Here is a 15,285-nt window from a genome sequence, read left to right as displayed (position 1 = left end):
TTCATTCCTTCTTTGATAGCTGGTAGTATGTCAATTAATTATTTCCTCTCTTGGAACTATTTGCATTCCATCCCCACACTGCTGTTTGCTTGCCTGCTTTTTAATGACCATAGTAGGAGTGCAATTAAGATGTTACAAAATTCTGCAGCTTTGTTTTAAAAAAATAAAAAGCTAGTTGTTTAAGGCTGCTGCTTAGTGCTCTGAATTGTCCTGGGTGTGGAGGAGCTGAAACGTTTCCTAAAGAGCTAGGCTCTAGTTACCTGTTTGGGCTGTGAAACCGACTAGAGCGAAGGGGAGAGGACAGGGAGAAAGATTCCTCCTGCTCAGGAATTTGCTGATGAAAGTCATGTATATTACGTGAAACAAGGATTTAATCATACGGAATTGTTTTGTTGTTGTTGCTGTTGGGTTTCTAAAGGCAGCCTGTAGAATTCTCTTTAACAAGAAATCTACGATGAGCAAAAACATTCAACATGTGTCCCTGCCTGCCTCCAGAAGCCGTTCAGTTCTTGAGGCGAAACAAGGATGCAAAGTGCTTGCGGTTTGCACATTCCTCTGCGATGGAAAGCCTGTTCTGCAAAGGGACTGTTCCTCCAGTGTCAGGGAAACACCTAAACTTTCTGTGCCGCCATGTGATCCCTATCAGGGATGCCAAATTTCATCCAAGCAAAGGCAGTATCGGGTCTGCCTTTCATTCACTATGAATGATTTCCTCCCAAACAATTCAATTCAGCGTGAGGGAAGCCTTCATACAAGCTAGAATGGATCTCGTCTGGCTGTGTTTGCGCATGCATATGCATGTGTGTGCTCGTTCCCCCAGAAGCGCATTCACAAAGCCAAGCTTCTTCCTCCCTCCCAGCCTGCCCTTGAAGTAACTTGATCTTAGAGGCTGGAACACTGAGCCCCTTGAAGTTGGTAAAGAGGAGAGAGAGAGGCGCTGCTTCTTAGTGCTATGCCTGCTTCCTCCAGTTTCCCTCTGGAGGAGGAAGGTGAAGGAGGCCCCTTTGCAGAACTTTCTTACAGATGGGGGCTGATGGGTAGGGAATAGAAAGACTGCAAAACAGGAATGCAGATTCCAAAGGCTCCGCTTCAAAAGTCCATTGCAGCATTCATCCTCAGAGCTTTGGTAAATGTTGATCCATCACATTCCAGGCCCTGAGTACCATTTGCTGCTGCTGATTAATCATTTGCCTTTGCTGTGATGTGTAATTTGGGGATAGGAAGCAAGTCAGGACTGGCCACAATATATTGTGAATCTTGGCTCAAGGAGTCTCTCCCCACCCCCTTTTTGGATTCGCTGCCCATCCATGCATTTTGATTTGAGCACACAATCTGCACCATGAACTCGCCGGCAGCTTCAAGATACTGCTGGCTGCTTCTCTTTTTCTTTCCCTCTGCAGCAAAAGGTAAGAGAGAGAAGGCACTGGGAAGCTCAGGGGGGAGGGCATGAAATCTGAAAAATATCTCACTGAGGTGAGTCCTGGTTAACTTATTTGCTCGTTGGGATTCTCAGGCTCAAAGGAGGGAAGCTGTGAAAAGGATCCCCTTCTCAGTCCCATTCATGTACAATTTATTGGCATGGCAACTATCAACCAGTGGATCCTGAGGGGCAGCTCTTTGTGACTCAGATTCAGGCTCCCGGATCCCAGAGCCTTGCCTGCAAATTTCCCTGAGCACCTGTTGTTTGCCACATGTTCGTGGGAAATATAAAATTAAGTGGCACGGAAAGTATTTAAACGTGACTTAGCTTTCATAGCTACCAAACGGTCAGTGGAAAGCTGATTATGCTCCCCCCCCCCCACAACCCATAGCTGTCAACCTTTCCCTTTTATTGTGAGGAATCCTATTCAGAATAAGGGAATTTCCCTTAAAAAAAAGGGAAACGTTGACAGCTATGCCCCAACCCCATCCTTGGATCTGCTATGGACTTTTTGCAGAATTAAGGATGCCAAATCAAAATGGGTTATGAAATGTAACTACTTGGTTGCTATGAGCATTCAAATGGTGTGTTATATGAAACAGCAATCATTTTAATAACACAACATATTGGACCATGATAGCGTTTGACAAGAAGGATCTTTAAACCCTACAATTTACTGTGGCTTAAATTGGAGAGAATCCGTATTAAGGCGATTCAGATGTGGCACACCTCAACCAAAATTAAATACATTTTTAAAGCTATTGGCAACAGGGGGATTGAAAATGATCAACTCTAACTGGACTGGGCTGATTTCCCCCCACCCCCCATTAAGCTCTATGGCTGAAATTCTAAATATATTTTATGGAAGTCTCATCCTATTCAAATCATTGGAACTTACTTACCCGGTGTGGATCAGGAATAACAAATGTCCATTAATATCTGTAATAGTGCCTAAGAGCATCTTCCTGCAGACATGGTAATATCTCAGCAATGATTGTTACCTCTTCTATTTAAAATAGGGGTGGGGAACCTGTGACCCTCTAGAGCCTGCTTGACTACAATTGCCATTATCTTTAACCATTGGCCATGCTGGCTGGGGCTGATAGGAGTTGGAGTCCATAAAAACAGAGGGCCACAGGCTCCCCACACTCTATAGGAGTGAGCATAATAATTGCACTGCCCCTCCAGAATATTATGATACTAATCAAAGCCTATGACAGATAATCACACAGAACTATGCTGATCTAGCTGTTCCATTTTCTGCCATCCAGCGTTACTTTCTTCTACCTCTGTCCAGCTGTTTATGGCATGAGAAGGAATTACAGTGCACATGATAAGAGCTTGATATTCCATCCTTGGGGTGACATAGGACCAAGCCACATTGCCTTAGCAAAGGGGGGTTGTGAGGTTGGTGGGGAAACTCAACTGGTCAGTATTCTTGGCGTCCAGCACCTCCAACAAATTCATCCCTTCCTTCTCACATGGACCAGCTGAGACTCAGCATCTTATTTAAAAGTGTTCAAGTGACTTCAGTGTAGGACTCTTTTATAGAGAACCTGGAGGCACCATCTTTCAAGTCAGGAATCCTATACCAGTACCGCTACTCACTGGGTGGCCAGCTAAGATATCTGTCAAGGCCATCTTTGCAAGGAAGCAAGCTGCAGGCTGAAGCTCTGGTTGATGTGCATCTCGTGTGGAGAAATCCCAGCAATGCCGGGGAGCACCTTCTCCAAGTCCAAGTTGGTGACGTCTTCATCCTACAATGGGTTTTAAACGATTGAGAGGGGAAACACTGGTTTTCCATTACTAACCAACGCCGGAGATTTCATTAAGCATGTTCAGATTGTATGTTTCTCCTGCTACTGCTGGGCTTCTATTCGGCACTAGAACTGACATTGCTCACTTAGAATGTCCACCTAGTCTGACCAATAACTCAGGTTGATCTGGAAATGATCATCCTCAGCTAACAACCCTCCCCGTTCCCTGCCAACACTATCTGCACAGACGTCGAGCAAAAGAACGTTGCATATTATTTTATACACTGCAAGCACATAGTTGAACTATGGGATTCTTTGCCAGAAGGGGAGCTCATTTCCACTAACTTAGATGGCTTTAGAAAGGGATTGGACAAATAATTAGCATTGTTACTAAAAGAGGAGTAGAGAAATGCAGGTCTTTTTCCTCAGGCTAGCCCTGAGTACATAGAATAACCAATGGATACTTCTCTTGGAGACCTGTTCTGTTTATAGACACTTAGCCCCACTGCTTTCAGCTGGGAGAAGAGAGGGACATCACAGTGTGGTGCATTTACAAATAACTTGTGGGATGGGAAAGCAAGAGAGAGAATGAGAAGGGGTGCCATCTTGTCCCCTTCAGACCACCTGGCCCAAAGGTGTAACTCTGAAGGACTGGGGAGGTGGGCAAAAGTCTTAATTTTCTTCTGCTCATTTTGGGAACTTAGATGCATGGCCTACAACTCCATCATGATCCGGAACAAAGTAAGAGTCAGACGGATAACAACAATCAACCTGCCCAAGTTTCACTGAACACTACAGAACTGGAGCAGCCCGTTTTCCTGCATTGGAAAAATGGGAAGGTATGTTAATATGAGGCAGACCTTTTGAGGCTTGCTCACTTTTCTCTCCAGTTTCAGCTTCATGTAAGGTAGCCAGCATCACCAACAAGGATGTTTATACTTTTCATTGTCATTAGAAAGCAATTAGTGGCGGACAATTGTCAACGTTTGCCTAAGAGGAAGCTCCCTTCAGAAACCACAAGCACAGCTTTCTATGGACTAGTGGCAGTGCCCATGTAGTATCAGGTAGTATGCCAGGTATTAATACCACTAGTAATGCACTTGTGCAAGCCAAGGGGAGATGGGAGTGACTGTACTACCCAGCCTGCTTCAGCCAGATATATTTCACAATAAATATAGGATAGAACTAATATTGCGTAAGAACACAACAGAAGCCTGTGCTTTCATATTCCGGTAATAAAATATAACATGAAATGTAAACCTATTTTAGATAGGAAAAAATAAGTTGTTCTACTGCCACTGCAGGTAGAAAACCTCCCTCTTGAGAAACCACTGGAGAATTTCTCCTCACCCTGGAGAAATTTGGTGGAGTACTTAGCCCACCTACTCACAAATTTCAAGAGGTCGTCTCCACACAGCTCTGACTTAAATGCTTGATAATTAGCAGCTGAAGTGTGTGGATTGAGTTTGCTGGAAAAGCATTCTGTTTTGAGGAGGTGAGTAAGTTCTATCCGTGGTGTTGGACCTGGGATGGCCTGTTCACCTCTGAGAGTCACAATTCATCCTTCTGTTGTCTGAAACGTTGTCTGGGATACTCCAAAGGTTCCCGTCATTGCTTTGAGTTTGGGGCAAGTTTCATGGAACCAGATTTTCCTACCATTGTTATGGGTGCCAAAAGAAGCAGCAGCAGCAGATTTTCCTACCTCATGCTACTGTTACTCATTATCAAACTACTGATAGCCCACGAGGAAGAGAAATGATGACCATTTAGTTCATGCACCTCTTTCTGCTATCCTTGGTCACTTTTCCCCTCAGATTCCCTCTCACCATGGCCTTGCTTTCACTTTGCAGGTTGAAGGCATCTATGAAGACCAAGCTGGAAGCCCCTTAACTTTGGAGCTGAAGAGAGGCCTGGTCAGCCTTCTCCAGTTTCAGACCCACTCTGGGACAGTGACTGAGGTAAAACAAGGCTCTTTCTTTCTTTCTTTCTTTCTTTCTTTCTTTCTTTCTTTCTTTCTTGCCACTGCAGCAGCAAATATCCTTGTACTCTTATATAGCTGTAGTACCTAGCACCTTTTACGTCTTCTAAAAAGTGCTCTCACCCACCACAAAATAAGGCCAATGATTAAGGAAGCACCATGAGGGTTTATTTCATTGTGCCTCAACTTCATAATCGGCCAGTTCTGCTCATGTAGCCACTCCACTTTTTACGTTTGCAAAAAATCAAACACCAAGTGCTTTCAGCATCGATAAAGAGCGTTTGTGCATCTTGTGTAAGAATCATGGAATTTGGAAAACATCCTCCTTGCCCTTTTACAATGGTGGATGGGAGCTGGAGGGCCACAGATCCCCCACCATTGTTACAGATGAGTCAACCCACCAGAATCCCATTTATTGCATTGTCTGGATGGAGTCTGAACCAAACACAGGACTAATTTAGCATCCACTATTCTACTCCTAATTTTCCCATTTATGTTGTTTAGGATGACATTTCTGGGAGCTGCCCAGTGACCTACACAGTCTCCAAGGAATCTGTCCTGAAGACAAAAGACCTACATGGCTGCAAAAGAACAAAGTTTGGATTCAGCTCTGTTAACAAGGCAAGTTTAATAATTGCATCTCTATCCATTTTCCAGCTTTCTCTAACCACTTTCAAAATACCAGTCTATCCTCCACCTGAAAATTAGTGGGTTTTGATTTCAAAGTCCATGTAGAACTACTTTTCTTAGGCTGATTCACTGTGCAATATTTGATGAATGCCATACATAGAGTGCACATTAAGTTCTCTCTCTCTCTCCCACATGTTTGACATTTTATTAGGTTTTTATATGTGTTGGAAGCCACTCAGAGTGGCTGGAGCAACTCAGCCAGATGGGAGGGTATTATTATTATTATTATTATTATTATTATTATTATTATTATTATTATTTGCACTGAGGCAGCAACATTATTTTCCCATAGGCAACCACTTACTGGGGTCTGACTTCTCTTTGGAGGAAAACCATTGGAGGCTAATGACACTTTATAATATTTAATAGCAACTGGTTGATTTTAGTTATCTAGTTACCTGAAGAGGTGGAGCCAGGGTCTAGTGAGGAAATATTCATCTTCTTTTTACAGATGTTTGGAGTCCTGTGGCAACCTGTAAGTAAAAGTCTTTATTCCATGGAAGGACAGCTCCTCAAGTCCGCATTGTCCGAAGAAAGTCATACAATCTCTCTAAACCTGAAGTCTTCCGTTGGAGTCGATATCACCTCCAGGTTGGTTCTGCGCTGCTACATTCAGTTGGCCTGGCACACTGGGGGTGGCAAATGGTGCCTTCTTTGGTCAGAATTAGAAAATGGAGTCCTGTGGAATCTTGATTTCCTTGGGGTTGAGGCCAGAGTATGAGGAGAAACCTATAAGCCCCAAACAAGTGGCAACAACGTAGTGTTAATGGCCTCCTCACCATTTCTCAAATGTCTTCATCTATTTATATCCCATGTTTCCTTCAAGGATCTTAAGGTGAGCATACACAGTTCCCCCTCCCTGTTTTATCCTCACAAACTTGTGAGGGAGGTGAGGCTGGGAGACTGATTGTCCCAAGATCGCCCAATGTTATTCAAGGCTGAGTGGGACTTCAACCCTACTCTTTCAGGCCCTGGTCCTGCACCCTAACAGCACTGTCTCTCCCATTTGCACAACCTGCAAAAAACACCAAGGAGTTCACCTGAATTCATATCTGTTTCATTCAACCACAGTAGACCACTGTGTGTCTGGTGGAGCTTCTAGGAGGCCATGGGAGTGTGGCCAATGAGTGTTAATGAGGACGTGCCCAAGTTGTTCTGGTTTTCTCCTCTTGCAAGGATACTGTGGACACTTGAGTGTTGCATTTTTACCAATACTTTGCACCTAACTAAACTTAAAAGTGCCTTACTTTGGTTCAGAAGGGGTCCCCGCTGTCATAATTTCAAATGTGAGTCCATGCCACACAGTAAGTTATGTTTGTGATATTTAAAGATGGAGGCCCTTATCAACAAGTATCTTTTCACTCCCCAGGCAACACCTTGAACTTGTGACTCAAGTTCCCGGATCAAAAGAATTACCTGGGGAAAGTCCTCAGGAAGCCCTGGCAGCTGTGCTGAGGAAACCGCAACCCATTAACATAGTGAGCGACCCTGTCAAGAGGACCAACACCCAGTACCCATCTGTGAGTGGAACAGAAAACTATTGCTTTTGTCTAGATTTACCCATTTTCTATTTAAACTTCAGTGTAGAGGAGGCCCGATCAGGAATTATTTAGAGCTTTGAGACCTCATCCCTTGGTTTCTTGGTTCACAAGGTGTGAAAATAGCATATAGCTTGTGGAGACTGTCAGGAAGGAGTTCTGCAAATTTCTGTTTTTGGAATCTATATCAGCATACACTGCTGATATATATTGTTATGAAGGAGGATGTTTGTGTGTTTTAATTTCTCTCTCTCTCTCTCTCTCTCCTCCTCTCTCCCTTTTAGCTCAAAACCTACTTGAAAACACTGGCTAAAAAGAAACGCAGACTGGACCTCTCTGAGGCATCGACCACTTGGCATTTTTGCAAAGTTGTCCAGATGTTGCGCGATGCCAAGAAGAAAGACATCCTGCTGTTGTTGAAGAAAGCACCAGAAGAGATGGCGTAAGGAAAGAGATGGCAGGGCAAATGAAGAATTACTCTTTCTCAAGAGTAATTATTTGTGGAAATTATTTGTGTATTTATTTTAAAAATGAATTTTTTACTCAGAACCTTCTAAAGGGATGAGTCAGGGTGGTCTGCAACAATTAAAATCAGATGACCTGTTTGCTAAGCACCTTTCCTGATTTGTTTGCACACAGTTTGTGGGGAGCTTCAAGGACACCTGCTATTCGTTGAGCATTTGTTCTGATCAGTTTGCAGGAGGAATTTTGTGGTACATTTCTCTATCCAAGCAATGGACACACAAAAATGCATTTTATTAGGGTAAAGTGTGCATAAAAGTGAATATAGTAACGAAAGTAATATACAATAGCATTATATTAGAGAAAATGGCTTTGCAGAAAAATAAATTGTTGGGCAAAACTGCATGCAAGAACATTTATGTTAGGAGACATTTGAATGAAAGTGATTGTTTTTTCAATTAAAAAGCCCAGAAAATTCACAAACAAACCAACAACAACAACAACAAACTGATGTGAAAATATGGAGAATGGAGAATATGGAGAAAATATGGAGAACTGAAGAATGGAAGGATGAGAAACTGAGTAAAACAAAAATTGACAGATTTGCCCATCCCTTGCTGTCACACAGTGTGTGGCGCTGATATTAAATTTTGGGTCACCTGATGTCAGATGCCCATCTAATTTATATACCGTATCTAGAATTTGCACCTGTCTTGTTAATCCTGGGTTCTCTGCAGGTCTCTTCCTTTTCTCCCAGCACACCTGATCCTTTCTCTCCACCCCTTCCCACCTTTTAGGTCCTTCTACGTTGAAGCTGCAGTGGCTGCCCATTCTACAGCTTCCTTGATGGCCCTGTCCGAATTTCTCAGTTTCGGGAGCAAAAAGAACGCCGCCTTGCTGGAGAAGTTTTTCTACGCTGCAGCCTTCTCCCCTCGCCCTTCAAAGGAGCTCTTGCGCCTGGTGGTAGTAAGTAGAAGGCACTGTGGCTTATTTCTCTGGGCCTTTTCTTGCGCTTTTCTCCACCCCTTTTATTTATGAATGGATGTCCCTGTGACGTAGGATGGACAGAGATTTAGATCTGGGCATAGTTTGACCTACCTACCTCACAGGGCTTTTGTGAAATTAAAGGGGGCAGACTGCTCCCTTTTTCTGCTGCCCCGAGGAAGGAAGGAATTTGAAAATGTGAAATGCATGAATGTGACATTCTGGAAACCTAGAATTCACTAGTGATTTTCTTGGGCTTGTTCACACACCTGTGCACTGTACTTGAGTGCTCAGCTCATGACAACTCTCAGGTGAATGTTTAAGCTGGCTCCATTGAAACAAGTGATGTTTGAGTCGATATCCATTGGTAGCAAATATTGGCAGTGATTCATCAGTGGTGGCTTCTTCATATATGCAGGTTAACACTCAAGCTAGGGGTGGGGGCATCTCTGTTCCAGGAGCTGAATACAAGACTCTCTATCTAGCCCATAGGACTTTCCCCAGACCACACCCCCTCTCCCTAAGCCACACCCCCTCACGCATCCTGCTTTGCACCCTCCTTAAGTGATTATGCCTAGCTGAAAGGCATCCTTGAACTTAGAGAAGGACTCTTGCTTGTCTGGATGGAGGATACAGAGAGATGTGTGAGTGTGTAGAAACTGGTGCACAAAAGAAAACAATCATATTCGTTGCTCTACCTACTTTTGCTTCTGGCCTTGCCAACCAACGTTTCTCACGCACGTGTGAAAAACCTGCATGAAAGTCCGTGTTCGCATAGGTATTTTTGAACACGTTTTCTCACAAAATATGCATCTCAAGCCATCTTCCGCTACATTTTTTTTTTAAAGCGGCAGCTTAAAAGGCTTGTACAGTGCCAAGGAAGGCTGTGTTCTGATCCTCCCAGTACTCCCAAGAGGTGTGGATCAGGTCATTCCTGACTGGAATTTGCAAAAACAAAGAAATCAAATCAAATTTCTCAGGCATCTCTATGCTATGACCGGGTGTCTTCATTCCTCTTGCAGGATAAGCTGAATGGAAAGAAACTAGAAGCAGCCACCTGGGAAACGGGGAATATTGTAATCGGCAGCCTGATTGGCAAGCTGTGCCAAATGAAACTGTGTGGTCTTCAAGTGAGTTGACGCCCGTCCAATGCCGTGTTCTACTCCCACCCACCCACACCTAGGAAAGCTCAGGTTGCGGATGTTGTCGATTTAGTGCCCACCTCCCTTTTTCTTGTGTCTCCCGTGTCAAACAAACAGGAAGTAAGACTTGAAGTAGACTCCATCGTGCAAAGGCTCAAGAACACCAAGAAGGACTCTGAGAGGGTGATTTATCTGTTGTCCCTGAAAAGTGCTCTGCTCCCAGAATCCATCCCCATCTTCCTGCATTATGCAGAAGAGGGCTCTGCCACGGTCTCAGCCACAGCCCTGAATGCACTACAGAGGTATTCTGCACAGCACATCTCAAGCACGGTATGGCACAGTCTCCGTTACTTAAAGAGCATTTCCCAAAAATATCTCTCTTTTTTTTCTATGTAAGCTTTCATCAGTGAAACATTCTAGGTCCTCTTGTGCCAAGAAGGGCTGGGTTTATAATTTGTCCACTGCCTGATATCCAACAGAAAATAATTTCACCAACCCTCTGTGGTTTTTGGAAGTTCCTCCACTTCTGCTTGGAAGGTCATATTCCTCCTCCTTCTCCATCTCCCCCTACTGGTGGGACCTGGAGATATTCTGAGGCTGGACTTTGAGACAGACTCCCCTTATTTAGTGAGAGTCAAGGGTCACTTCCATACCATACATTGTGAGCACTCTTATAATACTTTAGCAGTCATGGCTTCCCCCAAAGAATCCTGGGAACTGTAGTTTGTTATGGCTAGGAGACCCCTTAAAGGTAAAGGGACCCCTGACCGTTAGGTCCAGTCGCGGACAACTCTGGGGTTGGGGTTTTCATCTCACTTTATTGGCCGAGGGAGCCGGCGTACAGCTTCCGGGTCATGTGGCCAGCATGACTAAGCCGCTTCTGGCGAACCAGAGCAGCACACGGAAACGCCGTTTACCTTCCAGCCAGAGCGGTACCTATTTATCTACTTGCACTTTGACAGGCTTTTGAACTGCTAGGTTGGCAAGAGCTGGGACTGAGCAACGGGAGCTCACCCCATCACGGGGATTCAAACCACCAAACTTCTGATTGGCAAGCCCTAGGCTCTGTGGTTTAACCCACAGCGCCACCTGTGAGGAGACCCCTTACAGGCCTACAATTCCCATGATTCTATGGGTGAAGCCATGACTGTTAAAGTGGTATAAGAATGCTCTCAATGTATGGGTGTGAAGGTGACCGCAATTGGTATAAACATATCACCCTTTCAAAAAAAAAAAGTGCATATGGAATAATCCTCTTGTGACTGTACCACTTCACAATGCAATTAAGGAATTACATGACTGAGAGCATGGGGGAGACCCCTACACATAGAAAACTAGCATGTCAGGGATAAAATTGTAGCTTGGGAAGGTATTTGGTTTCATGAATGACCTCTGTACAAACCTAGTTGGTGAATGTCATGCTAAAAACAAACAGACTGTGTTCAATTTCTGCGTTGCCAGGTTAAAATGGCAATGAAACGCATATTCCATGAAGTGCACAGACGCTATCCAAAAATTTCAAGGCTGGCTGCTGCAGAAATCCTGTTGAACAATGATCCCTTGCCAGAGGACTTCACCAATATCCTGTTGGCCATCAGAGAACTTGAACCAGAAATGTCAAGATTTCTGCTGTCAAAAATCCAAAGCATCGTACACTCTGGTCATCATCCAACCAGGTAAAAATATCCTTATATGATAATATTCAGTTTGGGCTTGGGGAGAGATCAGAACAACCCCACTTTCAAACTGGCTTTTAGGAACATGGCAGACATGGGCATTCACAGGGTGTGGGGCAAGGGGAGGCAGCCCCATCCCAATGAATCATAATCCCCAGATTCTCAGCTTTCATTTTTAGGAAAGTGTAAGGGTAGGACTCAGTGTAGCACTAAGTGAATGTTTCTGTCAGTGAAAGGATTTCTGCTTCTCCCCCTCCTCTTCCCCAGTGTACCTCATAAATATATTTTAGGGGTTCCCCTAACAATCTGGAGCAAGTTGGGAGAGAGTGGGCGCATGCACGAGAGGAAGTCCCATTGCACAAGCGGAAATCCTTGTGCTGACAGGATGCGGTCGTTTCTAGCATTTGTAGCACCTGAACAACAAGGCAAAATGTACTAGCACTGTTCTTTTTTTTTAAGTGAGAAATTAACCTCTCTGCCCACCCCCAGCCCCATGTTGTGGGTGTCCATGGTCACAGATTTTCTATATTATTCTAAGGAATGCACTCCTCCTTCTCTGGATTTACCATATATTTCACAAATGAATTTAACCTCTTCCAAAATGGCAGCCAGGTTCCCCAAAACAAGTTTACTCTCCTTTGCAGATATAGTCTATACCACACACACCTTCCTGGTTTTGTTTTGTTTCCCCCACAGGAAGGTTGCTAAAGAGGTTCTGAATGACCCGCAGATAAATAATTACTACTTCCTCTCCTCTGAAGCTGGCAGCTCCATCTCCTTCTCAGGACCAGTGACAGGTAACTTTTTCCCCTCATGCACTAGGCAGCCATATTTTCCTGCATATTCTGGGGCACCACTGAAGGAGGGGCCAGACCACGTGTTCAGGCAGTTACTTCCCATGTTGTCACGCTTTTTCCAAAAACCTTTGGCAAGCTGTTTGCTCCTCTTCATGCAATATCCCTTGACCGTGATGTGAAGCTATGTGTCTCTTTCTCGGATCTCCCTTTCAGCAACCAATGACACTCTCTCTACCATTGGCCTGGATCTCCTGTTCTCAGACATTGGCATTCTGAGGAAGAGCACCACCAGTTTCAATATCCTAAGCCATGGCTACCAGCTCCAAGCAGCTCAGGTATGGTGCTTCCTATTGCGCCATTGTGGACTTGGCTACATTAGTAAAGAAAAAACGTTTTATATGCTTTATGACACTGCGACACCATGTGGCACTGTGAAGTCCCATCTTTCGCCAATGTGGCTTCCCACTTTGAAGTTTACAACGCGTTTTCATGAAATGCTTTCTACATGTCTACATCCAGCCCGTATTTCATTGTTCTGTTGTTGCTCGAGACGGTTCTGAATGTTTTTTAGGTCTCACCCTTGCCTTATGGGCAATGCGTAATTGTCGTCCAAGCGTACCCTTTAATTTTCAACAGATTTCTCCCTCTCCCAATTTTTATTAGCGTTATTCGTCAATTTATACAAAAAGATGCGACCCAGTTTGCTTAGGCAGTGGCCCCCATGCCAAAGGAGGAGGAGTTTCAATGGCCAATAATGCTCTAGAAACCAAGGCAGGTGCTTGGTATTTTCCTCACACCAGCCCAAATCCTGAAGATAGCTGCTGAGTGATAATTGGCTCAATGTCATAGTAGGAGACCTGCTTTAGGATGCGGGGCCGAGGCCTTGCTGTGTGGTGTACAGAAACATCGTGACTCTTTTCCTCCCTTTATTTAGGAAAAGGGAGCTCTCTTTCTGGGAACTAGGGCAGGGTGGGGAGTACACATCTTTAAATATCTGAAAGACCAACTCTTTCCCTAAGATATGCGGGGGGAGGGGACCCTCTTGGTGGTTCCACCACCCTTAGAGGTTCAGGTGGGTGGTGGTCCAGGAGAGGGTATTCTCTGTGACAGCCCCTAAATTGTGGAACTGCCTCTCCATGGAGGCACACCTGGAAACTTAACCATACAGACTTTGGGGGGTGCTGAAGATGCTCCTGGCCTTTACTCTAGCCTTTGACACCTGAGACGTGCATTTTCAGGGCCCGTCCTTTTTCAAGTGTGATATTCTTCACCCTAAGGTTTCAGGGCATACAATAAGTAATAAATCAAAATAATAGTAGTAGCAGCGTTAATAATAACAACAGCTACTACTACTACTACTACTACTACTACTACTACTACTACTACATAGAAAGAGGAGTATGTTCTGAAGTGGTGGTCTAGTGCTGCAGAAAAAGGAGTAGTCCTGAACATCACACAGACTTTCCCATCTCATGTATCCTAGGTGGCCATAGAAGCAAAAGGATATGAGGGCATCCTGGGAGGCAGCGCAGCCGACGGAGAAGACGAATTAATGGCCGGCATGTCTGCTGCTCTGCTCGATGTCCAGTTACGGCCAATCACTTTCTTTGAAGGATACACAGATCTGATGTCGAAGTTCTTCACGAGCTCAGGAGAACCCACAAATGTGGTCAAAGGGAACGTATTGCTGATGGACCATCTACAGGTACCAGCCCCTGCATACCCGTGTACACTGATGGCATAGAAGGAATTGTCATGGTGGGACCAGCCCCCCCCCTACTCACACCCACCCACACCACGCTGCATTTGTTTAAGCCATGTTGGAACCAAAGCACCAAGAACAGGTCCTCCCATGACAGTTGGTGCATTCAGGTAGAACACCAAACATTCCCAGTGCCTGCAGTTTGATATATCAGCCTAAGGACACCCACCCTTCAACTGACAACATTGTACATCTGCATTAGCTTTCCAGTCACCCATGTGCATCAAGAGTACTGCTTATGGGAAGAGGTGAAGAGCTGCACCCATAAGAACATCCCATTGCTCCTGGTGCCACCACCTTTGGAAGCTAGCTTGGTGAGCTACAGGAAGCAGGACTTCTTTGTGTGGGGCTATTTAGTGGGGCTCCTTGATCAAGAGCTCTTATTCAGTCCAATCTTTGACCATTTGCCAGGTTGGCTGGGGCTGATGGAAGCTGCAGCCCAACCCCTGCTGGAGAGCACCACATTTAAATCCTTGATTTAGAGAAAGATAGACTAGGAATGTGATTGCAATTATTACTATTTTGAAGCAATGAGCACCGATTGTCCCCAACAGACTAGCTATGGGGGGGGGGGGAGAGAACACCTGCACAGACAAGATGTACCTTACTCAACAGTAAGCCCCATTGAAGTCAGTGGGGTTTACTTTCGAGTAGATACATGTATGACTGCCCTGTTAATAACATTTGTAGGCCCATGATAAGCGCTTGAACAATCCAGTAAGTGAATGTTACTGTGCTGCATAGGCAATCCCACTTCAGTCTGGTTTGCAAACTGTGATCACTCTCCGAGGAGGACTTGGGTTAGATGTTTCAGCTGACATCAATGTGAATTTGTGGGAGCAGGAGTTCAAAACAGGCGTCGAAACAAGGTAAGTGTGAGTAAGAAGTGGATTCATCTCCTAAGTGTGATGGACCCTTACCCAATACTCTGTCAAACACACTGGAAAATTCTTAGTGTTATCCCAACTCAATAAAGCCCATAAAATGACTATTTGATTGTCCAGCATTGCTCTCTGCATTTCAATCTCCATCTCCTCATGCAAATTGCTGGACATGCTTTCTATGCTGGGACAAAGGTA

At 44.6% G+C, this 15,285-nt stretch overlaps 1 protein-coding gene across 1 annotated transcript in view; it reads left to right on the top strand.

Moving 5' to 3' along the window:
• TBATA (thymus, brain and testes associated) overlaps positions 1-15,285 on the top strand; it is a 37,478-nt gene that overhangs the window by 17,468 nt on the left and 4,725 nt on the right. Inside the window, exons 8-22 of the mRNA XM_077930515.1 lie at positions 2,972-3,159; positions 3,882-4,016; positions 5,028-5,135; positions 5,660-5,776; positions 6,297-6,436; positions 7,215-7,365; positions 7,668-7,825; positions 8,643-8,811; positions 9,852-9,959; positions 10,089-10,301; positions 11,433-11,647; positions 12,344-12,444; positions 12,658-12,779; positions 13,928-14,149; positions 14,951-15,075. Coding sequence (XP_077786641.1) covers positions 2,972-3,159; positions 3,882-4,016; positions 5,028-5,135; positions 5,660-5,776; positions 6,297-6,436; positions 7,215-7,365; positions 7,668-7,825; positions 8,643-8,811; positions 9,852-9,959; positions 10,089-10,301; positions 11,433-11,647; positions 12,344-12,444; positions 12,658-12,779; positions 13,928-14,149; positions 14,951-15,075 — 2,272 coding nt within the window. The remainder of the gene's footprint in view (positions 1-2,971; positions 3,160-3,881; positions 4,017-5,027; positions 5,136-5,659; positions 5,777-6,296; positions 6,437-7,214; positions 7,366-7,667; positions 7,826-8,642; positions 8,812-9,851; positions 9,960-10,088; positions 10,302-11,432; positions 11,648-12,343; positions 12,445-12,657; positions 12,780-13,927; positions 14,150-14,950; positions 15,076-15,285) is intronic.

Source organism: Podarcis muralis, chromosome 6 (genome assembly GCF_964188315.1).
Source record: "Podarcis muralis chromosome 6, rPodMur119.hap1.1, whole genome shotgun sequence".
NCBI lineage: Eukaryota > Metazoa > Chordata > Lepidosauria > Squamata > Lacertidae > Podarcis > Podarcis muralis.
Note: the sequence above shows the minus strand (reverse complement) of the source record. Positions and strands in the feature narration are given on the sequence as shown.